Source organism: Puccinia triticina, chromosome 18A (assembly GCF_026914185.1).
Source record: "Puccinia triticina chromosome 18A, complete sequence".
In the NCBI taxonomy this organism is placed as follows: domain Eukaryota; kingdom Fungi; phylum Basidiomycota; class Pucciniomycetes; order Pucciniales; family Pucciniaceae; genus Puccinia; species Puccinia triticina.
The window spans coordinates 206,263-231,531 of NC_070575.1; the positions used below are offsets into that span (position 1 = coordinate 206,263).

Here is a 25,269-nt window from a genome sequence, read left to right on the forward strand (position 1 = left end):
CCCAACACGGCCGGGACCGCTGGGCGATTGATAACCATGGCTTGATAGATTAGACCCACGATGATCTAGCCGTCCCCTTCCCAGAGGGGCTCCGTCAAAGCTGCGAATAGCTGGATCGATTGCATCGCCAGAGAGAAACGGAGAGCCAAACATTCGCCTCCCAGCTCAAGGCATTTCCCTGCTCCCTCCACTGGTCGAGCTGAGATGCGCTGGAAAACCATTAACGAGCAGGATTGCTCCGGGAAGTTTATCTTCTGGTTCAAAAGAGAGCCGATAGCCGGGTCTCGGCTGAGCTCAGCTCGACACGAGAATGTTTGATTGGTAGGTGGCAGGATGCAGAATTGCAAGGAGAGGCCGGGGTGGATCCGTGACCGGGTAGGCAGAGTCAAGAGTCCTGGATAATTGCTAGAGTAGTAATTGAGAAACAGGCATATCTCCCCAAGCGGGAAATACTACCAAGACCGGGTGAGACTTGTCAAGTGCCAAACACGGGAAGCATCAGAACTCGGAATTTTCTCCTTTTATCCGCCGATATCAGCTATTTTTGTAGAAATCAGCAGCGTAGTGAAGCGTAGCGGCTCGAGATAATGAGCTCGAAAAAAGAAGTATTGTTATCGCGGGATAGGACGGCTTTCATCAACCAATGTCATTTTGGAGCCTCAGAGTCATTGTTGGATACCAAACTGCCGGTACCGGTATTGATCTCAGCGCGACTACATCCCAGCAGCACACAAACATTCCAGACTCAGCACTATGGCTACAGGCAGCGTGATGCTGAGCCCACTTTCTGCCTCCTCCGGCTCAGCAGTGCCAGTGCTGCATCACTCGCCTATAAAAGGTCTCAACTCAAGTCGTGCCATCGCTGAAAAAAATCTCCACTCCCTGCCACCCGACGCGCTCAGCCCCTTCCACCCCCATTTCCACCCAGCCCTCGCGCAACAGCACCAACGATACTCAACTCATTTCCTCTGGTAAACTGCCCACCTCCCTTGCTTTCTCTTGTGAACTACCAACCTGCATTGTTGTAGAACTTGTTGTACCCCCTTTGGTGGACCCACCGACCATATTCCTTTCACTTCTTTCCCACAAAACTTCGGTAAGTTTTTGCGGTGAGTCTTCTCCTCCCCCTATGCTTTCTGGCCCTGCGCGAGAGTGATCACGGCACTAGAGGGCATATAAATCATTCAGAACCATCGGTTGTTGTTCTTTTGAACTGCATCCGCAGGTTAAGACTCTGCCAGATGGCAGGCAACAAGAAGCGATTTTACCTCAGCACCATCACCCTCAGATCTATGGCATGGATGACGAGATCCAGACCACTTAACGGCTCCAGCGGCTTGACACATAGTCAGGACCGCTATTCATATGGGCTCATTTTCTAGGCGAAAGCTTTGGGAAGACGTACTCCAATTTTGTCTTCCGTCTGCTCCCTTTTATCACATCCGGGAGTCCGGCCACTCGCTGCCTTCCATCTCTTCCGAAGTTTCAAGCCCTTCAAGCGTAGTTTCAAACCAATCACTGGATGTGCAACCAAATCACATTACTAGACTAAAAGAATTCGATTTGATTGATTAACCGCATCACCACCGCCTGTCGCCGAAGGTTACAAGTTCTTCGCCACAGTTTCTCTCAAACGCAGTAGTCTTCCCCCGCAAAAAATTCCTTGTACCTCCTCTTCCTTGATGAACATCGACACCCAGTCCTTGCTACACCAGCCGTCTGCTGATCCCAACTTCGCTTCGACCAACTTCCGCAATGCCTCCTTGATCCGGTTGACGATCTGGTCGAGTTGTTCACGGTCCTGACTGCTGTCTTCGAACTTCCCAAGCCACGTCGGCCGCCCGCGGATTGTCGGGCTGTCTCGTCCCAGCTCGTCCCAAAGATCTATGGTTCTGGTGCTGAGGTAGAATCGTTTCTTGTTGCTTGCTATTCGGTAGAGTGTCGACATGCGGATGTAGTCCAAGGGGACTACTACCGAAAGTTCTGAATGGTTCCCATGTTCCCTACAAGATTTCTCAATCGTCCAGACGAATATCCTTTTGCTGAACTTGCTGACCTCGTGTGCCAAAGCTGATTGCGGTTTTTCCATTATTTCTAAAGAAACTCAAACACAAATGTCGTTTAGTATACTCAACTTTCATATCTTCAAAGTCCTGGTATAACAACTACCCACCTAAATGAAGTATTTCAAAGACGTTAACGCGTAATCCACTTCTCCAGCGATGGATTCAAGGAAGTAATAGAGAAGAAGGGAATTTGGCAGGCTAACTTCAAGGAAGGCCAACAAAGACGAGAATACTAAGCAGAAAAAGTTGGGAGGAACCTGCCCTGAAGAAATAAAAAGTACGCAGGCAATTTTAGAGGGACAGCTACAATTTCCGTGAGATGTTAGGTTGTTGAATGAAGGAGATATTCTGGCGCGAGTTGATAGCTCTTATATTAGCCCGAGTTAGGGACGATTACGCCTGACGCAAACGAAAAGTTATGACCTGCCGTTGAATTTGAGCCAGTAAATGGCACGCCCCATTGTACCAATTGTCCCACCAGTCATCAGCTCAGTGTTGTTTCATCGCAAAGCCCAACGTCAGCGAAAGGCTCAATGAGGACTAGAAAGTCTCAACATTTTGGAAGATGTTCGCTACGAGATGCCTGCGCATCGGCATGTCACAATGCTTGAACAACCCCCTTCAGATCCTTTGCGGTGGAATGCTGTCGCAACTGGCCCGTCTTACCAGGAAGATATAGGCGACCTCAACGGCTTTAGGGACAAAGTTCCAGCGCACCGCTTGACACAAAGACTCCCGATCCCTACTTGCAATCATGAATGGGCTGAACAGTGAATTATCCAGTGCATTATCCTTGTACCAGGCAATTGCCATCGCGAGCCCTGCGCGAGTATGAATTCAAGCCCCCTTCTTCTCTCAATCAAACGGACGAGTCCTAACTTCTTCGCTAAATCCACCGAGCATAAGGATGCAAACTCCTCCGACTGATGAATAAGGTCTAGGTGTTCGGTTTCATTGACTGCGCGAGCTTTCTGATGAGTCAGCTGCATCAACCTAACTTAACACAAGTCCCCCCTGTGCGGAGAGCCCTCCGGGCGGGGTTCCCCGGACCCTCCGTTCAAGAGGCTTAGTTAAGCTAGTGCATCAACCACGGGAGCCAACCGCCAGCTCGACATGAAGCAGTGTCAATGTGATCTTGCCCGGGCTCGAACCCGTGGGAGACAATACAGCGGATAAATACCAAAATGTGAAGGCCGCGTTCATACTTACCTTGCGTTTGCAGTCCCGGGCGATCAAGGATGCCTGACTGTCATCAGTAGGTCTGCGCATTGCACAGCGACCCATTCGCTTCACGTAGAACTGCTGGTGGGTTTGTGTCCCTGATGCAAGCCGATGCTCAATCTCTTGAACGGACGGACCGGCTTTCGAGCTGGTCCGCCTATACTCCTTTTTGCCTCGCGGCGCCCTCAGCACACACATCGAAGGAAGCGTCGTTTGGGACCAGAGTCGTCCAAAAGACCTCTTCCCAAACGCAAGGAGTACTAAGATTTCCTCCGTTGTTCAACAAACTCACGTGTAATCGCCCAGATAAATTGTTATTATTCACATGCGGAAGAGGACGGTGAACAAAAGAGACCGTATTGACTGGACTATATATAATTCAGATGGGATCAATCGAGGGTGACATGAGTGAAATAGATTATGCTTGTTGTTTCGGGTCCCTATGTAATCCAGTGAGAGGTGGACAATATGTATCGTTGGTTGAGTAACGGATAATTCCCAATGTCATTATGAAAGCTTATTGTTTTGGTTCGTCTTTCATGTTCAAAACGATGTCCACGTAACCTTCAACGCCTTGGCATGCATCAGCATTTAACCCCAGGCCATGTAGCAAGAACATCATCAACCCATCGTCCCGATTGTCACTAGCAGATTGCCTCAGCGCAACATCGAAGTTTTCGACGGCTGCCTTAAAATCCGCGGACCTAATCACTCTTCCAACCGACGCTGCATCCGCCTTGATACCGGGTGGCAGATAGCTCTGCAAGCTACTGAGGATTTCCGGGTCGTTCAAGATTGGTTCGATTGCCTCCATGGTAAGAATGTCGCCTAATCTAAATGCTACACGTATCAAGGAATATAAAAGCTATCAGTATGACTCTATGAGGATGGCCTTCTGCTTGGACGGGGGTGTTTGCTGGAGTTTACACTCACCCGATTGTCCAATTGAGGCGCTGTTCTGTCCAAAGCCTGCAATGATACTTTGCAATTGATTCATCTGTTCAACTGGTATACGATGATGATAAAGCAAATCAATCAATCAACTCTAACAAAAGAAAAAAGGTGATTTAATTTCAGCTACCTGATATTCCATTTGGGGTGGGTAGTTCAGGTGGGGCTTCCGCTTCGGCTGAAGAATTTGTCCGATTTCCATCAGCCGTGACGGGACTGTTCATAATAAGGATGCAAAAAGATCACTGTTATTTCGCTTGATCAGCAGATAGTGATGTATCAAGAGAATCAAGCATGATTGTTCAACAGCGGTAAGTGAAAAAAGCTTCGATTCGCCATTTCCTCCTTAAGCAATATCAAGGGTAATTTGATGAACCCGGCCACCAGATATATAGAATGGCAAGGTGTCAAACGAAACCATCCAAATGACAATGGCTATGTATTTGGGACGCGGCACCACAGTGTAGCAAAGTGGAAGGTTTTTTTTTTCTGTAGGATTGACATGTGAAAACAGCTCGCGTAATATACAACATGACGAAGCAGTCACAACAGATTGATAACGCTTGACATAAGCCAGATCATGTCAATTGTTGGGACGGCTGATGCAGACCCCCAACATGCGCTGCGTTTACAACCAGACTGTGAATATTCGCTGGAGTTCGCTCGAGTGTGATTCACGCCAGCGGCACTGAATCTTCGACGACGCCAGAAGGTGGTCAGGAGTAGCCCAATTACAACCTGGCGGATGAGAAGGTGGAATATTGGTGTCAAAGCGCGGTTGAGAGGGCAAAGCGAGGCAGTAAAGTAGAGCCGGGAAAAAAAGAAAAAAAGAAAAAAAGAGAGGCAGAGATTAAGAAGGAGAGGAAGTAGAAGAACTTACTACTCCATCGACATCTCTCCATCATCCACGATCAGTTGATTGAGGCGCGCTACGTTTGCTGCGTCGGTGGTCGGGTCAGGGTCTTGCATCCAGTAAAGCAATTTTTGATTCGACGAGGAGAAGCAAAGTGCATAAACCCGCGCAGTTGCGGAGTCGGGAACCAGCACTTTTTGAAATGTTGCATCACCTGAAGACCACGCCATGCAGGAATGTCGCTTGAGATGTGGTCAGTAAGGGGTTACCTTTGACGAACCACAAACACGCCAAAAATAACAAACCAGCAAAGATGATGAAATCATCGATCACGGCTCCGGATTCTAGATCCTTGTAACACACTACCAATTTGTCAAAAGGCCAAGCTCAAGTCAGGATTGCCTTGGAACCAGGACAAGGGGAAGGAAAACGGGTAAAATGCTTACAGTGGTTCAATACTCCATCGTCTTCGTTGTGTTCGACATACAATAGCCTGGTTCAAATTAGTTTGTAATCGGTGGCAACAAGTTGTGGACGTCAATTGCGCACAACTCATGTTTAGACGATCGAATTGCGAGAGCTAATTGAAAACAAACAAACCCTTTCGAAGGCAACGGATCCACAATATTTGTTTCGCCTCGACGTTCGCAACGACCAGCCTGATATGATAGTCAGGGTCAATAGACGCCGGTGGTCAGTCAAGTCGCTCTTCCTTGGACGCAAACGATTGCAAATGTCAACTTGTTATCGTACGGACCCTAAACTGGAATAAGCGGGGCATGTTTGTTTCCGGTTGATTCAACTTTCGTGTATTCTCGATGGATTCTTGGTGTGTCGGTTGTTGGGGACAAAGTCGAATTTGGAGATGATATCTGACATCGATGACGGCGCGCGGGCTGCGTCCGGACTCGGGTGTTCACGCTACCCGGTCCCCGGACCCGATGCGCTCATCTTCACTTCAACCACTCACAAACGGCTCGTCGGCTCCCCCTGCAAACGTCTGGCTTGGTTCGAACGGCAAAATTCCGGAGAAAGATGGTCCGTAAGGAGCACACCTGTATCCTTGTCAATGCCCGCTGTATCACTCACGTAAAAAAGATTATTTTTGCCTTCCTTTTTTCTCGGGCGCGTCGTTGAACTTGAACTTCGATCGAATGTGTCATGGCTAGGCAAAAGCAAATTTGAAGAGGCTGTCCGATTCCAATCGAGGTGTACTCCAATTACTCTCGAAATTATTGGTCGGCTCAAATGTTTGAGTGATCTCTCATTGAACGATGTTCTGGCATCATCAGATCGCTAACTGGGCGCAATTATGTCGTTGTAACATTGATGGTGGTATCCACGTGCCAGGTCATTTATTTACTGTCAATGTTGATCTTCTCTTCGCAGAATATGATGTCAAGATATGGGGTATATTACCTGATCAGCTCTTTACTCAGTTATATATCTTATTCGTTTCTGTCTGCAACTGGCTCACCCCAAAGGCATGGGGCAGGCGGGACTCAAACACCCGATGACCTATCGACAGGGATTCACCAATATGCAGTAGATTACTGTTATATATCCGTTTTTGTTTGGGCTACTACTGGGCTGATCTCCCAGTCATTTTGGATGACTTACTGGATTGTAAGTTTCTTGAAAATCTAGTAATCCATCAGACAGCCATTAATACGACGAACTTGCTGAATTTATTTTTTGATATTGTTCGATGATCGGAAGATTCCTCTATATGGTCTTTACAAAGCTTTCCAAATCTCACGACGCCTTTTCTCCCGGTAATATTAGGTGCTCATACCCTGACAGTGACACTCTCCTTCGCCAAATCAGAGAAATCGAATGTGAACCTTCGTCAAAGCAGATGCATCCGAGCACTCCAATGATATAAATTCACCCGGACCAGCTTGATTCTTATTTAATTTTATGATGATGTCGATGGTGAAGATCACGACGAGTCCATGAGCGCACATGCTGGGATACACGCCCCAAAATCGTTGATTACATTGCTTGCAAGGAGGAAGCTCAACTAAACACGACTCATCAACGTATGAATGTTACTCTACGACTTCGCGGATTTTCTTCTTTCCGGTTGAGCAATGAGTGATAGTAACTGGGTCAGACATCAGAATAGGAGAAGGCGAGGTCGGAGAGCAGCGAAGCAAGCCTTCAAAAATACTCAGCCAGCAAATTGGAAGATAAAACGCTTGAGGCTTCAAACAGCTTTTCGCCGTGTTTCACTGGATGACTTCCTGTGCAATCTGGGACCCCAGATGTTGGTTTAGACCCGAAAAGTCCGCGGGGGAATCTAGCATTTTGGGCTCTAGATCACTTCTGGGAGGCCCGCAGATCTTGATGGGAAGTCATCCACTGTTTTCGGTATTGCATTACGGGAGGTTGACAAGGAAAAAACCATTTCTGGCTATGTATTGTTTCATCCCCAGCCTCCCCTTTCCTTTGCTTAGCGAGTTCCCTCAGCTAACAGATCGTATCACTATGTAAATCAGCAAAAGAAATGCTAAAAAAGCTGTAGCATAGTCTTTTTGCGCTGGAAACACTATCAATTAGCATTTAATTAGCTTCATTAATTTGCCCTCAGCTCACGTTGCTATATGACCCTGGATGATGGGGTAATCTTAACCGCAGAAAGATTTCAACTCAAATGTTTCTTACAATTTTGAATATGTACATACTTGCAATTGTTGTAGAGGATAAGGACAAAGCACTCTGTATTTCTAAAAACAATATTATTAGGAGAAAGTGGAAAAGAGATCTCAAGTTGTACTGGCAAAGATTGTTATGGCTTCGAAGAACCAAAAACGAAAAAAAAAAACAATAAACCAACACAAAGTTTGAAAGAAAGACGAGAGTCTCTTCAAAAATGACTTTCTGATGTTTCTGTTTGGTATAGACAGACAAACAGATGATGGTAAACATTCAATTGATTTCAGGGATTTTGGCCCAATGGCCTCCGCTTAAGACATCATGAAGCGCATCACGATCAAGTTGAGACTGATCAGGAACTGGACCTATTTGTTGTTCTGCGTTTTTAGGTTGGTCATGAGGAGACCGATCAGTCAGGAGTTTATCTAAGCAAGCAGGGTCAAGTTTCCAGCGTCTCCAGGTCAAGAAGGATTGGTTGCTGTCTCTACTGATGGTATCATATTTCGACGGGTGGCTCGATAGACCGGTCAGTTGGTGTTGTTGCTGATGTTGCTGTTGCAGTTGTTGAGTGGGCTGAAGATGAGTCAATCTTAGATTGTTGGTCGTGACTGCTGTAGCTTCTTTTCCCGATGGCGGACTTATCTCGGCTTTGAAGAAATCCTTATAGCTTGATAATAGCGACTTTTTGCACCGATTGAGCGAATTTGTTTGGAAAGCGCAGTTCGAAAACTCAGTCTTACTGCTCGGATCGTTGAAGTAAAGATTTCACTGAAATTGTAAAAGAATACAAAATTTAGAAAAAACTTACACAGATCAGCCACAGATTGGAAGCGTTTTGGTCATGATTCGTGTTGAAAAATCGGTTGATGTAATGATTGATACATCTGTTAATCGAGCGAATTAAGCCAAACGAAGATCGCTGAAAGGTGTTTGTCTGGATGAAGAATAATAAGTGTTGGACTCTAGGGGATATTTGAATCTCAATCTGTTCAGAACAGTAGTGAAAGCTCAACTGGAGACTCTGTCAAACCGAAGCAGAAGGCTCTCTCTATGACCAGGCTAGGACCGAGTTTGTGCGATTGAGTGGTACGTTTGAACACGACGAAGATCTTCATGACGTCTTTGAGCAAGATCTGGTTTTCGGAGACGAAGGTGAGATGGCCAGATTGACGATCGGAAGCGTTGATCCTTTGGATGCAATCCTTTAAGTCAATGACTGGGACAAATATTTCAGGGAACGAGCAACGCTGCTTTAGCAGTCTCAATTTCTTCCGCTTGAGCAGCTCAGTCTCGATGATATGTTGCTCGATGATCGGGCTTGTCGCCTTGGCTCTCCTCGATAGCGAAGATCTTGATTTGAATCTTTGCAGTCCATCCTCCTTGGTCTTTTGGTTAAGCAGACGGGTCTCCTCGAACGCCTTTTCTTTCTCTTCGATAGTCAGGTGCATGTTGGTCTGTGTGGTCGCGCGAACATATTTCATAGCCTCTAGTTTGATTCGATACGCGCCAATTGTGATTCATACAAGGCATCATCACAGAAACTATTAGTCGCAAAGCCTTCATCAACATCGAGACTGTAGTAGAGGTCCAAAGCTCACCTTGAGAATTCATTGCCTGTAGGCGCAGGGCCTTGAGACCTTGGAGGAGATCTTGTGAGTCGCATTTCCAGTTCTCCTTGACCTCGTTGAGGTGGTCAGGCGAACTGCTCGGGTTATTGGGATCGCAAGCTTGGATTGGTTGTTGGAGGTTGTTGATCAGGCTGGGAAATGTTTGGTATCTAACGGTTGATATCGCCTGGGCTAATGACTGGAGATTCTTCAGATAGCCTTCTAGTCTTGGGATCAAGTCGGCAGGTGGTAGTTGTGAGCTGGTGTTCATCGTGCTGCTGTTCAAAAAGTCGAGCGTTGAGGGCAGAGGTTGTGATTGAGGGCAGAGGTTGTTTCAGTCTTGGAGATGTGGGGGCTATGGGTTTATGTACATAGCACAGAAACGATTTGTACGGGTTTTGGTGCGGCTTTTTGCTGATGTTTCGCCACAAGTCCATACCCCGTCACTGGGCTACATACCTCGAAGATTCCGCTGCTCCTGCAATCACCATCCATCAACCCCGAAATTCGACTGGAGTCCTTCGAACAACTTCTTCGTTTCAACCAAGAAGAACTGTACTCGATCTAGCTCAAGACGACTCTAGCTGAGGGAGAAGCAAATGTCGGAGGACCTTTTCTCGGTCTTGGCGGCCATCGGAATCATCGCACTCGTTTACCGATGGTTTACCACTTCTCCCACTACGAATCCCAATGGCTCTAATTCTTCGGGAACTCTCACAGCACTTCAACGTCGGGCAATGAGCCTGCCAAGAAGCCAAGTCGATCGACTCTTGACGATGTTCCCGCAGCTCACAGAAAACGAAGTTCGATATGCTCTCGTCGTTAATCGTGGCGGAGTAGAGGCTGTGGCCGAACGTGTACTGATTAGAGGCGGGTTGGAACCCGTAAGCGCTTTCTCTTTTTTTTTTTTTTTTTTAATTTGAAAGTTTCAGAGATTCCCAAGCAACATGCAGGTAGAATTGGCAAGAAAATCAACACCAGGATCCTTGCTTCTTCCTCTTTATCACGTTAACATATCTCATATCCTAGGCTAAAAACTGGAAGGCTGAATTTCATTGACTTTTCCCCATGTATATTTACAGCCACCACCGAATTTCTTCCCACAAAGCAGCACTCCACCAGCAACACCACAATCAAACACAAACAACGGGAACAACACTTCTACTGAAAACGCATCCTCTCAAACAAGCTTACCGAAAACCAATCCGAGTCTGATTACCAAGTTTAATCTCCAAGCTCACAAAGCCGATCAAGATCGATTATTTCGTGAAAACAAAGATTGGACATGGGAAGAGTGTAAATCAAGAGTTATAGACCAGAAGCTACAACCAGCCTCTAATGATGACGAAGGCCCAGGTCCAGGTTCTTCTAGTCTGCAAGACCGCAAAGCTAGGATGGTGCTTGAATCTAGATGGTTTGCTATCTTCACCCATTCCATTAATCTCTCGCTTTCCTTTACATCAAACCACTGACTCCATTGGCCACTTTTTTTTTAGGAAAATGCTACAGAAAGAGAGGAAAGGGAAAAGTGTCGCAACAAATTAATTCCACTTTCTAAAATTCCATTTTTTGTTTTGTTTTGCCTGCTTTTTTGACTTTTTTTCTCGTTATAGATTGTGAATTAGTGAAGAGGAAGTCGAGACAGGAAAAAAAAGACAAATGACCGCCTGATTGTAAAGAATTCGCACTGTAGACAACTAATCATATAAACACTCGGCTTGTACTTGAAGACTAAGCAGTAAGAGCTACTCTGGTAAATATCCAATTAGATTCAGAGCATTCTGTGAGTCTATACAGCTCAACCTGTTACGTTCCTTGGTCACTTATAAACCAAGCTTAAGAATTGAATACAAGTTATGTTTGATACAATCATCTGCAGGAAACTATGTGAGAGTTAGCGGCTGTCTCAGATGAAGATTGGAAGACTTGCTAAGACTTGCCGTCAATCTGCAGCCCCCTGCAGAACCAGATCTGCAGCCAGAAAACTTTAACTTTTGCGGGGACGTGCTGTCACAGGGGCTGCAGATTTGGTTCTGTAGACCTCAAGGGGAAGTTCTCCATTACTTGTAAAATATTCTCTAACTCTCTGTACATGAACTGGAGGCTCAGTAGCAGACATCTTGTCCAAGTTCTGCCCATTGTTTGATCAGCAAGTTCTGTGTATCTGGGGAAGCGTAGATTAGTACCTGGCTCATTCTTACATCGCGCCCGCCAAGTTCCTTGGTAAAGTGAGGGGTGATAATTTTCTTGGAAGGTGGTTCTGATGAAGATACTGGACATTGATATGCATGTGCATACAATCTATCAGTCTACAAGCCAAGTTAAAAGTACAAAGTGAACAAGAGTAAAAAACAGTAGAAACAGGGGTAGAGAAGCAACTTTGTAGCAAAGTCCCTCCCTCCTGCGCGGAGTGGTGAAATGCTTGTTGAGTTCGCAACGGGGCCCAATCAAGTTCAGTATTTACGGACTAGTACCAGAGGTTTGGTTTCTGATACTGGCCAGTTGTTCTTGTTTCCATTTGTTCAACTCTGTCTCAGTGGCAATAATCCCTCGTTCGCCCAGTTCTATGGCATCACATCAATCGAATTGAAGAGAGTATGCCGGCAAACAGGAATAATCAAATTAAGAAACCCAAGAAACATAACTTTATCAAGTGTTGACGGGGAAGAAAATGAGTTACCTTTTCTGGCTTGTCGACGCATCATGTCATCCGCTCTTCTGATTTTCTTTTCGTGTCTGAGTAAATAGTAATCTGCCCAAATGACCATTCCACTCATCGTTGCTACAAGAAAAATATGGGGAAGAACGATGTGAGAAGGTCGAATTCGAGGTGATAAACAATTAGAAAAAAGGAAGGCCTTTACCAGAGGATATTAGGAAACCTTTAAATGCCAAGGTCTGTTTCCGGAAGAAGGGCCAATACAGATGGCCGACTCCGCAGAGGATTGTACTATATATCGCCCATCGGATACCTCCCTAGTACAGAACCAATATTCGATAAGAAAAAAGGTTGGTAACCAATTGAACCAATGATATTTGGGTTGTTGTTTAGAGTTCGCGCACCTCAGTGGCCCCTTTGACTTGAAGCTACAGGTTTTCAGCATCCAATTGCATTGGTGGAGAGTAGACGAGATATTAAGGACAGTTGAGGTATTCCAGATTGCAGAATGGAAAATGTCAGGGGTCAGAAGTGTAGACCGGAGGAATTAGGGTGATGGAAACAAACAGATATATCTAGTGTTCAAGGGAGCAGGTAATGCAGCGAGACAGGTACCTCACGCTGTAGGCAATCTCGTGGTCCTCGTCCTTATTTGAAAGCAGCCTCCTCGTCCAGAATGGTACCCGAAATATCTCTTTGGCAGGTTTAGGTGCCTCCGGCTCGTGAGTTTGGGAGTTGGGTGGACTGGTGTCGGAAGCCATGATCGAAATAATTCTTCCTGTCCAAGATGCTGGTCTCGATATATCCTGTCCTCGCCCAGCATTGTCTCAGCCCTGTCACAGAATGTTTCCCTCGCCTTTCCCAGCCATCGGGCACCGCCAAGTGCACAAACCTTCCCCGAGGCATACATCGCGCCGAACTTAACTCCAGCCTCCTGCGGGCCGTGCAGCATTTGGCTGGTCGCGAAGCGACCACTCCCGGAGGGAGGGACTTGCATACTAAAACACCTTTCTGGCGTGAGCGTTTTCCGAGGTATGGCTGGGAGCGCCATTGTTTGCATCACCCCACCTTCAATACTCAACGTGTCATTTCTAGGTTTCAGTACATCATACATGTGCATGTTCTTGATTTTTCAATATTTTTTTTAATGCAAAATCACAATTACTTCTAGCAATTTTTTTTTGAAGTTCAAGATTTCGAACTTCAATTCTTGTCCCCCATATGACAAGGGCTGAGCGCAGTCACACTACAAGGATAAATATGCTTAAGAGCAATCAAGATGATGAAACTACCGAGAAGCTCTAGTTCCTCTTTCGTTAATTATAGCTAGTCATTGATATGACATGATGTTCTTCATTATAATGTGACCGCTTAATTAACTGGAATGATTTATTTCAAATTTCTTGTTATCCGTTTTCAAAAATGAAGGAATGGAATAACAACAACAAAAAAAACAGAAAAATCACGAACATGATAAGCAGTCAGAAAAACAAAACAACAAGAAATGGTGATGAGTAGCACAGAAGCCAGAAGGAAAAGTCTTTAAAATGGCCTCTATATCACACCACGCTCACGCGAGCTTTGTGTTCTAGTGCATAAGCCTCTCTGGTGAGACTGGGCTGCCGCCCAGACCCGCTCACCACGAGTAATGGCTTAGTTAAGCTTGACATCGCGCGCGAGCGCGATTGGCCAAGTGACTTGCCAATCACCACTGTCAGCAAACCCCCGCCTACAACACCTCAGGCCCGCCGTGTCCACTCGCCCTTCCACATCAGCGGATCCTTCGAGAACGGTAGCTACATATGCATGTGTGTTGTTGCTTTAAGTACTTGGAACGAGTATTCCAGAGATTTTGCTAACTTGATGATCAGTCATCTGTAGATTGTACTCATTGTCAGGAAATTGGATCAAAATCCCGGTCAATTAATTGGGATAGGATTGCGCCAGCACTTCTATCCAATCCAAACTATTCTTTTTTGAGGGATCGGGAAATCAATCAGTTCCTTATATATAGTGTTTTGAATAAAGCTTGGATGATTTGTCAATTTTTCCGGTTTCATTGACCAAGGTCAACTCCATATTTTTGATATGCTTTCCACATGGTGCATCTTGACAGATGTCAGACAAGGCCCAAGGCTAAATCAACCCCCGGAGCCAATTTCCTACAGTAGGGGGTGGAGAAGTCGGGTTAGAGCAATACCGAGTTCATTTTCAGAACCGGAGCGTCTTCTTTGCCCTACCACCCACAGGCCATGATCATCGGCTGTTGCCCTCTGCCAGTACGGGCCGGGCAGGGAGGGGCTGACCAAGCGCTGGGTCGTGACACAAAGACATCCCGGGCAGAAGTCAATTTCAAGGTTTTGTTTAAAGTTGGGTGTGGTTTTTACAGTTTGGTGTGAAGTTTAAAATAAAGTTACTACATAACAAAACCAGAAAATTTGAGGAAAGATCCCAGCATTATTCAAAACACAATAGATATTGGATTTGTTGTGCAGCTATCTCCAATCCAATCCTTTCCAATACCAATAAGTATTGCAATAATCAAGGATCTGAGAGAGTTTGTGGCGCAGTCTCATAATATTGACAAGGATTGGATCAGAAGTAGCTGCGCAGCCAATCCAATATTCAGGGACTAGATGGATTGGATTGGTGTTGTGTTCTGATGCATGGAAAAACATCTTGAGGATTGGCCCAGCAATAAAATCCACTGGATTGGATTGGCTGGCCACTGCGCCCCACAATGGATGAAAATATGGGTATCAAAAAACAATCCAATCCACAGTATGTTTCACCAATCCCATCCAAGTGTTGAATCTGTTTCAGTGTTGTCTGTAGGCTCAGCATTTAAATTTTTGATCCCCTTCTCCTTATTGGGAGGCTCTGTGGCCATGATTTCTGGGCAAGGGCGAGGGACCAATTTCATTGTGTGCTTTTGTGTTGCTCAAACAAAATAATCTTCCTATTTTTCCCTCACACTTTTCAAATTGTAAAAATCACAACTTCAAGTAGGATTGACAGCACCACACCACCCCTGGGTGGGCCCAAATGTGCAGGAGTGATGTGCATTTTGCGCGCACAGATTGTCAAAAAAGGAGGGTGCTGACCCTCACATTTGTGGGGAGAGCCCAGTTGGTCAGGTTGCTTTCCCTGCTTGTAAGTTGTATGAGTGGCCCCAAAAGCCCGGGAGTATGAGACCAGTCTGAGAGTATGAATTTATTATTCCAGACTGACAGCAGACTTCTGAGTCCAATGTGGACACTGTCATTCAACATGGTTGTAGTGTTCAGGTCATTTTTATGCCAGTGATATTTTGGAATCTAACTCTCAAGAACTTGTCTTTCTATTAAATTGTCTTCAAGACTTCTTTACTATTTTTCCCAACTACTCTATTCCTGTGAGAACTCACAGGAACTGTGAAGAAAACTTGTGTTGCATATTGCTTCACTTGGACTGACAAAGTGCTGCAAATTGTCTAGGCATTTTCTACAGACCATCACAGTAGGGTTTGTAGGAAGCTTTTTGCCTTCCTATTTGTTTTTTCTTGCAAAGAATTTAGTTGAATGTTTTGAAAAACCATGGGTGATAGGCCAAGTAGAATGTTCTTATATGATAAAACCAATTAAAAGAAAAGCAGATTGGTTGTGGATTGAAACTTTAAGTTTATTAATAAATTTACGGTCAATTATATCTATCTGAAGTTTGTAAAATAGAGCTTCAATCAAGAGTGATCATGGGCTTGTTGGTGAACTTTTCTATATAACACGTGAAGATTTCATTAAAGAAGTGCTTGAAACTGGGTTGTATTCCTAATGTCTTTTCATCAGTCTGAACCCAAAATGCTAATGAAGTTCTTGAGACATAAATCCATTTTGCTAAAATGTTCCAATAAAACTTAGGAATAGTGGTAGTTTTTCTTAGATCTTGGCTGGCTAATCTGGACTTTTCACCAGTTGAATGTTCTTCCAGGTGTGGGTTTTCAATGAGCTCGCCTACATATTGTAAAAACTGCTGCCCAGCTGCTTTCCTTTGCAACTCCAATGTAGTCACGCCTTCGGTCGCCACACCTTGATCTGGAATGACTGTGTTGATCAAATCTACGTAGAACAGGTAGATAGGTAGTATTTTCCGGATGCGTTTGAAGTCTTTCAGTAATTCTTTTGCCTGTCCCTCTGATTGAGAGTATTTGTCCCCAATTCTTACTTTAAGCTGCTCCATAGAATCTGCGAACTGCGGGATGACACGATCAGTGTAGAGTGACTTCAATTTTAGCTCCTCGTTGTTCGCTTCGGTTTTGAATCGTGCCACAGCATCGTGTCTTCTTTTTTGATATCCTGGTGCAAAGTCTCCCTTTATGGTTTCAACTAACCTAGCCCTGCCGTTTTGTTGAGGGAGGTATATGTTTCTTGCTCTCACCACTTGAGAAAGGAAGTTTCTGATTTGTTCCTCCTCTATCTTAAGCATCTTGTATTCGTCTTCGCCTTCGTTGCCAACGAATCTCTCCCCGTTGAATTTTTTTAAGCTTCGGATTGCTTCAAAGATAACTTTTTTTTCGATTTTCACTGGCCGCTCAGAATTGATGATTTCGAAAGCAGGAGAGGTACCATCACTTGAATCTTTCACCTTTTTTCTCACTGAGGTTTTGATTTTTTTTATGTCGTACTTTTTCCTCTTTTTTTGAACAGTCGTTGAATGCGTATTGGTGGTGCTGAGAGTGGGATGAGATTCCGGCCGTGGACTATTGGCCGAATTGTGAATGTTATTATTGTGAAGGTAACCCAATTCGGTATTGTCAAGACTGCCATGGGAATTGAGATGCGATTGCGGCCATGGACTATTGATAAGATGAAGAAAGTCGTTCAGGTGATCCGATTCAGACGGCGGAAGAGTATTGATGCCACCAGTGGGATGAGATTCCGGCAACGGACTATGGGCGAAATGGAGGATATCATTAAGGCGATCTGATTCTTGCATCGTAATTGGAGCCCGCAGCAGCCATGTCGCGTCAGGGTCCAGATAAAACGCGCATTGCACATTCTGATCTAGAAGTAAGCAGGTTAGCCAGATGAGCACCCAAAAGGAAGCTCTGGAGGTGAGCTCGTAATAGTTAAGGCCTGGTCCTGGAGCCATGCTTGTGTTAATCCTAGTCCCTCAATAGTTATGTATAAATTTGGATCGATGATGGTCGACAGCCAATTAGCGGGTACGAAATGTTCATGGTGGGGGCTGACATCTTCAACCCACCATGTCTGAAACTCAAATACAAATTTTGAGGTCCGAGGTGCATGGAATCCAGCCTAATCCGGGTTCCTGAAACACTAGCACAAAAACCATCCTGGGCGAGAAACGCCTAACCTAACACAAGTTCCACTTCGGAGGCGAACTCTAAACTCCCTTCGGAGTTGGCCCGCTTCCCAAAAGAACTGAGTTCACCCCTGGATACCAAAGAAAGGCCTACTTCTCCTCTTTAATTCGGCGGCAGTCACAGGCTGATAGCACTTGGTTCATAGCCTGGAGAGCAGTTTGAAAAAGGCCTCTTTTTGAGATGCATTCCTGCTGATGTAAGCAAGAATGCAGTATTCCACTGCCTTTCAATAGATTGAAACACTATTGAAACAGCTTTTGATACAAAGCCACATGTATTAACAAAAACAAAACCTCTCAATATGGTCCACTTTTCTCGGTGTTTGAAAACTTCAAATGCAAGGATCAGGTGGCAGCTACAAGGCTTAAATTGCATCAGAAGAAGCGCACTCCCAAGAACTTCTCAAGTCCAGAGGGGCAGCCTCAGCGCGCTGACGGTTGATTTACAAAAAAGGAAAAAGTGAAAAAAAGCCTGATACAGGCTGATATTCTTGGGGCTCTCAGGCCAGATACAGGTTTTTGCAGGTAAGACTCTCTGTTAGACAGAGACCCTGCGGGGCTGCCTCACTGGGAGGCTTTTTTAAGATCAATATGTAGCAGGAAAAGATAGGGAAGGATGAGAAAATTCTCAGGGTCCAAAGGGTATGTGCGGGGCCCTTTGGGAACCAGGTCAAAATTGGAAAGGCAAAAACTCACCAGCCAAACCTCATTGGAAGATGGGAATCTCTCAGGCCAAAATTTGGACTAGTCCTAAGTCCCTCCTTTTGATTTTGCGCTTTGTGCCAGCCCAGGCTGTACCCAAACTTAGCACAAGTCCCTTGCCTGCAAGGGGCACGGCGCGAAGCGCCTTGCATGAAATGCAACCTCCTGTATGAGACAGAAGAGACCCTGTGGCCTGGGGCTGTCTTGCTGTGAGGCTTTGTTAAGCTCAAGGCTGTACCAGGGCCCTCCAATGTGGACTTGTGTTGAATTAGAGGGGTGCCTGCCTGATCTGGGTCTTCTAGGTTCAAGATCTTGTATGTAGATTGAAAGATGGAGAGACATTTGGCTCTCTCTCCTTTTTGGATCTATAGGAATGAGACGTGACATGTGCATAACACTCTAGTACATGTAATAGGGGGTTTCACAATAAACATTTTTGCTTCCCATGGCACTAAATTTCTTTACTTGTGGTGTAAAGCTCAAAAGTGTTCCTGAGAACCTTTTGCTGAGTGCAGAAAGGGATGAATGAGGTTACCTCTGCCTTTCCTGGGTCACTAGACACTAAAACAAGCCCCCCAATCTACAATTGGAAGGTTTATGTAGTGATAGTGGAGGTGTATCAAAAGATAGCCTACTTTGAGCAGGTGGCTTAAGGGTTATGGTGATGTAGCTGATGTGTAAGTGTTCTAATGAGGATGTAATTTGTATGTAAGGGTGTAAAACCACAATATAGAGTGGGGCTAATACTGTAGAGTGAGCAAGTATTCTACTGTTATGGGGTAAGCTGAGTGCAAGTAGTTTGCTGAGAGAAATGACAACTGGGGGGAGGAGAGCCTCCTTAAATAGAAAAGAGTGAGGCATTTTAGCTCCAGGGGAACAAGAGAATGAGGGGTTTTAGCTGCCCTGAAAGCTACAATGAGGTATTTTGGCTGGTGGTTGACAGGTCACATGAGGTCATGCTGTCATATGAGAGAATTTAGCTAGTGAGACATAGGAGGTGAGATATTTTAGCTGGCCTGGCCTGTCAACTGATGTCATCTGCAAGCTGCATGAGGGGTTTTTGCTATCTTGACACCTGCATGATGTCATCTGTCAACTGCCAAACTGCAGCCCCTATTACACTAGTCTGCATGCACCTGCATAAGACTGCATAAGCCTGCATTGAGTGTGCATAACACTGCATGAAACTGCATACCACTGCATGACACTGCATGACATGTGCATAACACAATGTGATGAGTGCAGCTGATGAGGTAAAGTATATGTCAAGGGAAGACAAGCTGTCAGGGTGGTCCATGTAATGGATTACATGTCCTGGGTAGGTGTGGTTCATGTAACAGATTACATGACCTGAGTATGGTGTTTGTGTGTGTGAAACTGACTGATGGTGTATTGAAAGGGTGGTATCTTCTGATCCAGAGGGGTGTAAGGTGTGTTGTCCATGGTGTCCTGTGTAGTTTTGGCCGTAGAATCCAGTGGTGCCGCCATATTGGTTGATTTGATAGTGTACATATGAGAAAAAAGGAAATTTTGAAATGGGCTAGATGGGTAACCATAAAGCATACCACAGCGGGTGACATACTTGCTTAAAAATTTGGCCTGAAGTCCTGCAAGAAATCACCAGGGGGGAATGTGTGGCACTCTCCAGAGAGTGCCAGACCGTAACTTTATCATTCAAATGGTCTGATGTCAGCCTGATCTCAGTCCTGGGTTCAGCAGCAAGGAATTACTACCCTCATTCCCAACTCATTACCAACTGCAGGAAGCAGGTGATGATGAATTAATCAGTCTGCAAGTCTGAACTCATGTTTGAATCCTACTGAGACAATGTTTACCGTCTCCATCTGCATTTTACTTGTAATGTCTCTTGCCCTTCACCTGTTAATCCAGCGCATAAATTCATGGTTTGCTGTCAGACATGTCTGCACGTGGAAGCTATTTAGCCAGGATGATTAAAAAACAGCAACTGAGCTGGATTGCTGCTGAGTAGACAATTGTGATTGAGACACTGGGGATGGTGACCTTTGACGTTCTTTGGGAGTGTTTTTGGCAGCTTTATCTACCTCCTGGATCCTAGTTTCCTCTGTGTGCGCAGCATCAGCAACATCTGGAGTAGGAAGTGGACCAGAAGTCAGCCCCTGTTGACAACTGCCAAGAAAAATTACAAGGCCAGATCTTTGAAGTCATTCGAATTAGTTACCCATACCTGTTGGGTTGTGGGTTGTGCATTCCCACCCAAATCGACGAACTGATGTTTTTTGCCCTAGAGATTGCTGACATAGTGCGTGAGTGAGTCTCATCACTGCTGCATGAACCAGCAGGTCAAACACTGCTCTTTTTGTTGCATGTGGGCCACTGATCTTTTTGCTCTACCGGGTATTTCATCCATAAAGGCCATTGATGCACTGACTGGTGAGTTAATTGGGTCGTGTGGTGTAGTGACAACTGATGCCCAAGCAGAAGGTTTCTCTTGCTTGGTTTGAATGTCCCTGATCCTGCATATTGCAACCCAAGTGTGCTGGCCCTACCAATGAAATTGAGCTGGGTGTGTAGATGCAAAGCTATAGTGTTAGATCAGCCAGCGGAGCCAGGCTTGTGAAGTGAGGGCAGCCAAGCCTTTTCAATGCTGTAAGCCAGTTGGGGAGAGTAGACTTCATCTTGACCATATGTGGCAGTTTCAGGGCAGGTCAAACCCTCTGGTGTCCTCAAAATTTTGTTACTCTTGGGGGAAGCGCCACAGACGTGAGCTCGCAAGTCAAGATTAGCAAATTTTATCGGTACCAAACAACGCGCATCGACATATATGCATGTTTGGCCTGAGAAAGGTTTGTGAGTACACAACCAAAGAACATGCGAGGTACAAAGGCTCGTAGCCGTGTAAGCGACCTGGTTGGAGACGAATTCCACCCACGCAAGAGTCTCTCCACAACAGCAAGAACGACGACACCCGGTGCTTTCTAACCCACTCGTCCAACCACAGCTGACACACCCAATCCGAACGTGTGCGCTGATGAGCTCCTACTGTCTCGGCCAGTTCATTGCGCCGATTTTCTCCTCGCGGTTGCCAGCTGCCAACGAGGTACCGCAGGTGGGCTTCCTACAGCGCGGTCGCACCCAAGTCCATGTGTATGGCAGCCGACGGATCATGATAGGAGATCTCAGCCCCAGAGCTAGTGAGCAGCTTGGTCCGCTCCTTGGCCCAATATCATCCTGTTCGGCTCCAGTCACGTGTAAGAACTTTTCAGCCAACGATCAGAGTCTCATGAAGATACGCGCATTCGTCGTGATCCAACAAGGGGTCCAACCCGAGCTATGGGGCTGCGTGTTCAGCCGTTTCGAACACATTCAGCATATTCAAACAGCTTTTGCGGCTGCACACTTGGAGTTGACCCCACTGTGGAACTACAACTAAGGATCGCCAAGTGATACCTGTTTGGCGGTACCCGCCACCCGCAGGCGGGTACCCGCCAAATGGCGCGGATACCCGCCGTCGGGTGCCGGGTGGGATCGCGGGTGTCCAGAATTGCTGAAAAACAGCGGCGGTACCCGGGTACCCCTGGGAAACACCCGCCACCTAGGTGGATATATGTGCTGCAGCATTGATATCCAGGGGGCATACATACATCCATCACCGCACCCGTCACTCATTGCCCATCACCGCACCCGTCACTCGCACTCCCCCCACCATCCCCTGGAATGGCTCCCACACCTAAAAGTCAAAAGCGAGCTCGAGAGAAATCCCCCCAATCCTTGACCTTGTCCACCTCAACCTCAAAGACAAACTCCCAGGCACCTCCTTCAGATGATCCTGATGTCACCATCACAATCGATGATGCCCCCGGCAGCCAGGCAGAAACACCCACCGCAAGCCAACTTAACACATCCGGCTCTCGCGAATTAACTGACCAGGAGGAACTCCGTAAGTCCCTTCCTCTCCTTTTCTTTGCCTTTGAGAGGATATCAAGACATTAATTAAAAAAATATGTAGGCCGAGCGCAGAAGACCGCCGCAAACGCTGTCAGTACGGCCTACGCTACCTACCACAAACCCGAACTCTCCAACCAATTGGATAAACGAGGTCGTCGGATGATTGCTTACCCATGCAAGCTGTAAGTTTTCATCTAAGTCGCTCATTGCCGCTGTTTTTTTACACATTCTAAGTTGGTTTTTATTTGCAGATGTTCATCTAAAATAAATCGACCAACAAACGACTCCTCTTGCAGCAACCTACTGAGACATGCATCCACATGTCTCATGAAAAAGCGCGAGGCAGACTCGAGCCGCAATCTGGTGGCTTTTGGAATCAGTGGGACTGGCGATATCGATCCTCAAGAGGTAAGCTCGATATCGCACAAAACAAACCTGATTAAAACAATTGTTAATTTGTTTTGTTTTGTATCAGGTACCGCAACTCTGTGCGATCTGGTGCGCCGAGGCTGCCCGGCCATTTTTGGCATTAGCAGACAAGTCCCTCAAGGCACTCCTCCATCCTACTATCGTCAAGTACATGCCTTCCGATAAAATTCTCTCCCAATCGGTCCATATGCTCTACACCGCCGTTCAAGACAGTCACCGGAGAGAATTAAGTGTAAGTTACTGATTGTTTTCTTTCCTTCTACTCTGAACGTGTATTAATTTCACGATTCCCTGTCATAATGCCCTTCTTTAGAAACACACGGGTGCGATGTACCTCGGGGCCGATGCATGGCAATCACCCAATGGATTTGACATCCTTGAGGTCGTTATTTATCGTCTGGTCGAGCTTGGAGGCGGCGAATTTAGTCTTGAGGCAATGCCTCTTGATTTTGTACGGTTGGCTCAGAGTCATACTGGCCAGTATCTAGCTGACACTGTACGTGCTGTCGTGGAAAAATTTGGAATTCAAGATAAAGTGAGTCGCTCTCAAATGAAACACACATCATGTTATTGCTGATTTCTTTTGATTCCTTCCAGATATGTGGCATAGTCACAGACAATGCCTCAAACAACTCGGCGATGGTTTCAGCAATGAAAAAATTCAAATGGGCCCGATTTAAAGGTGATGAACAGTGGATTCGGTGCTATGCTCACATACTCAACCTTATCGTTCAGTCTATCTTGCGACCGTTTGGTACGGCAAATAAGCAGTCAGTAGCAAATCAACAAGAAGGTGATTTAGATTCATCTGATTCATCCAATGAATCAGATGAAGAAGATGCGGAGGAACAGATTCGCAGGTGAGTTCTTTCTCTCAATTTCACCTTTCTTCATCCACCATTTAAGCCCTTGTTAAAAATTCTAGATACGAGAACGAGGTTACTTCTCTGGAAGAGGACAATGACCCCGAGACGGCTGATGCAGATTTTCAGTCAAAATATTTGGAGCCCGAGCTCACTGTTGAAGACATCGAGGATCTGAGTGATGAGGATGAAGACACTGATCTTTACACAACCGCAATGTGCCGACAAACTCTGGCTAAGGTGGGTCAATTTTTCCTCAATCGGATTGGTTTTCTTTCTGATTCATCATATTTATCTCCTGTTTTCAGTTCCGCGCAGTGGCTCGCAAACTTCGCAAATCACCAAATTCAAAGGCCCAATTCGCCAAGCTCTGCGTAGAGATGGATTGCGAAAGGCCTCATAGCGTTGTTCAAGATGTTCGCACAAGGTGGAACTCAACCTTTGATCAGGTGGTTGGCATCATTAGATGCAAGAAGGCAATGTGATTATTGATTTTTTATTTCTTGTCACCAATGGGAAACTAACATCTTGATTACCAACAGTCTGGTATGGCAGAAGGACAAGAAGCTTGGTTTGGATCGCAAATATCACATCAATTCCGTTGACATCGAATTAGCCGACCACTTGGTATCAATTCTCCAGCCCTTCTATGAGCAAACGCTTCAAGTATCGACATGCGGATCGGCTCGGTTAACTCATGTCATAGTATTCATTGACGAGATTACCGACATGCTGTCGAACGCCATCAAAGGATCTGACAACAATTACCCGCCAGCCCTGCGAAATGCTTGTCGAGTTGGCCTTAAGCTGACCAACAAATACTATACGCTGACTGACTGTTCACCATTGTTTCGAATCGCCATGGGTAAGCTTCTGAATCCCTTTTTAATATTTCCATGGATGATGCTAACTAAATTCCTTTATTTTAGTACTACATCCATCATTCAAAGATGAATACTTCAAGATCGCAGGATGGGAGGAGGAATGGATTTCCGAGGCTCTGAGACTCACCCGAGAGCTTTTCAATGCACGTTACAAGCCTGTGCCAAATGTTCCAGCCCCCAATGACCCACATAAAACGACCAAGGTAAGAGTTACTCGGTTTCAATCAATCAAACTTTCATGATATTTGCTAACATTTGATTGAACCAGTCGAGGACTGGAAACATAGCACAATTGGGTGCTGCTCTTGCGGCCCGATGCCATTCCATAACTGATCCGCTCAAAACGTGGCTAGCTTCGGGGCTAATTTTAGATGACGGTGCTCCAATTGATGCACTCAAATGGTGGATCCAGCAAAAGACCGCTGGCAATACACATGGTGGGCTTTTGCAAATGGCGCTCGATGTCTTGAGCTGCCCAGGTAAATTTTTCATTTGATGATTCCTTAATGTTATATCAGAAAGCTGACGTTTCTCATCGAACTTTCATATTATCTAGCAACGTCAGTTGATGTGGAACACGCATTTTCCTTCGGCCGCCATTATTTAAACCAATCTCGACACCGTCTCAACTCGATTTCCGTTACTAGGGGTATGTCGGTGGCTTTTTATTCAAAGAATAACCTGATTGAGCCAGGGGCTCTTAAAAAATGGAAGGATGGCCTCAAGGAAGAGCGAAAGAGAAAGAGAAAAGGGTAACACTCAAGCTCACAGTGTAACACTTTTAGTTATTGTTTTATTTTTTCATTTCATCATGTTTCTGGTTCCATACATAGTATATGACTAACTACAAATAGCGTAAAATGAAAGTACAGATTTTTTAAACTCGTCACCAAGGGTTTTGAGGGCAAAAAAACAAAAAAGTACCCGTGATACCCGCGAAAAACACCCGCGGTACCCGCCGGCGGGTGCCGGGTGGGATCGCGGGTGTCCAGAATTGCTGAAAAACAGCGGCGGTACCCGCACCCGCCACGGGTACCCGGGTTCACTTGGCGATCCTTAACTACAACCCAAGCTTATACTTCGACATC

The 25,269-nt window shown here is 45.7% G+C and overlaps 8 protein-coding genes across 8 annotated transcripts; 2 read left to right on the forward strand and 6 right to left on the reverse strand.

Moving 5' to 3' along the window:
* Nucleotides 1–1,603: 1,603 nt before the first annotated feature.
* On the reverse strand, nt 1,604–2,089 carry PtA15_18A24 (uncharacterized protein; the record flags this gene model as incomplete). The annotated part of the gene is made up of 1 exon (XM_053164770.1): nt 1,604–2,089. One exon carries the CDS (start codon nt 2,087–2,089, stop codon nt 1,604–1,606), a length of 486 nt encoding a protein of 161 aa, XP_053028524.1.
* Nucleotides 2,090–3,804: 1,715 nt separating this feature from the next.
* Nucleotides 3,805–5,872, reverse strand: PtA15_18A25 (uncharacterized protein; the record flags this gene model as incomplete). Its single annotated transcript, XM_053164781.1, has 8 exons — nt 3,805–4,127; nt 4,221–4,292; nt 4,369–4,454; nt 5,119–5,305; nt 5,397–5,453; nt 5,538–5,584; nt 5,692–5,750; nt 5,849–5,872. The coding sequence occupies 8 exons, from the start codon at nt 5,870–5,872 to the stop codon at nt 3,805–3,807; spliced, it is 855 nt and encodes a 284-aa protein (XP_053028525.1).
* Nucleotides 5,873–5,972: 100 nt separating this feature from the next.
* Nucleotides 5,973–6,391, forward strand: PtA15_18A26 (uncharacterized protein; the record flags this gene model as incomplete). Its single annotated transcript, XM_053164792.1, has 2 exons — nt 5,973–6,129; nt 6,261–6,391. 2 exons carry the CDS (start codon nt 5,973–5,975, stop codon nt 6,389–6,391), a joined length of 288 nt encoding a protein of 95 aa, XP_053028526.1.
* Nucleotides 6,392–8,022: 1,631 nt separating this feature from the next.
* PtA15_18A27 (uncharacterized protein) lies at nt 8,023–9,627 on the reverse strand (the record flags this gene model as incomplete). The annotated part of the gene is made up of 4 exons (XM_053164803.1): nt 8,023–8,430; nt 8,558–8,683; nt 8,763–9,235; nt 9,348–9,627. 4 exons carry the CDS (start codon nt 9,625–9,627, stop codon nt 8,023–8,025), a joined length of 1,287 nt encoding a protein of 428 aa, XP_053028527.1.
* A 328-nt stretch (nt 9,628–9,955) lies between these two features.
* Nucleotides 9,956–10,901, forward strand: PtA15_18A28 (uncharacterized protein; the record flags this gene model as incomplete). The annotated part of the gene is made up of 3 exons (XM_053164814.1): nt 9,956–10,240; nt 10,439–10,770; nt 10,853–10,901. 3 exons carry the CDS (start codon nt 9,956–9,958, stop codon nt 10,899–10,901), a joined length of 666 nt encoding a protein of 221 aa, XP_053028528.1.
* A 915-nt stretch (nt 10,902–11,816) lies between these two features.
* On the reverse strand, nt 11,817–12,776 carry PtA15_18A29 (uncharacterized protein; the record flags this gene model as incomplete). Its single annotated transcript, XM_053164825.1, has 5 exons — nt 11,817–11,920; nt 12,037–12,138; nt 12,221–12,332; nt 12,420–12,443; nt 12,636–12,776. 5 exons carry the CDS (start codon nt 12,774–12,776, stop codon nt 11,817–11,819), a joined length of 483 nt encoding a protein of 160 aa, XP_053028529.1.
* Nucleotides 12,777–15,729: 2,953 nt separating this feature from the next.
* Nucleotides 15,730–17,142, reverse strand: PtA15_18A30 (uncharacterized protein; the record flags this gene model as incomplete). The annotated part of the gene is made up of 1 exon (XM_053164837.1): nt 15,730–17,142. One exon carries the CDS (start codon nt 17,140–17,142, stop codon nt 15,730–15,732), a length of 1,413 nt encoding a protein of 470 aa, XP_053028530.1.
* Nucleotides 17,143–20,030: 2,888 nt separating this feature from the next.
* PtA15_18A31 (uncharacterized protein) lies at nt 20,031–20,358 on the reverse strand (the record flags this gene model as incomplete). Its single annotated transcript, XM_053164848.1, has 2 exons — nt 20,031–20,185; nt 20,328–20,358. 2 exons carry the CDS (start codon nt 20,356–20,358, stop codon nt 20,031–20,033), a joined length of 186 nt encoding a protein of 61 aa, XP_053028531.1.
* Between the last annotated feature and the right edge of the window lie 4,911 nt (nt 20,359–25,269).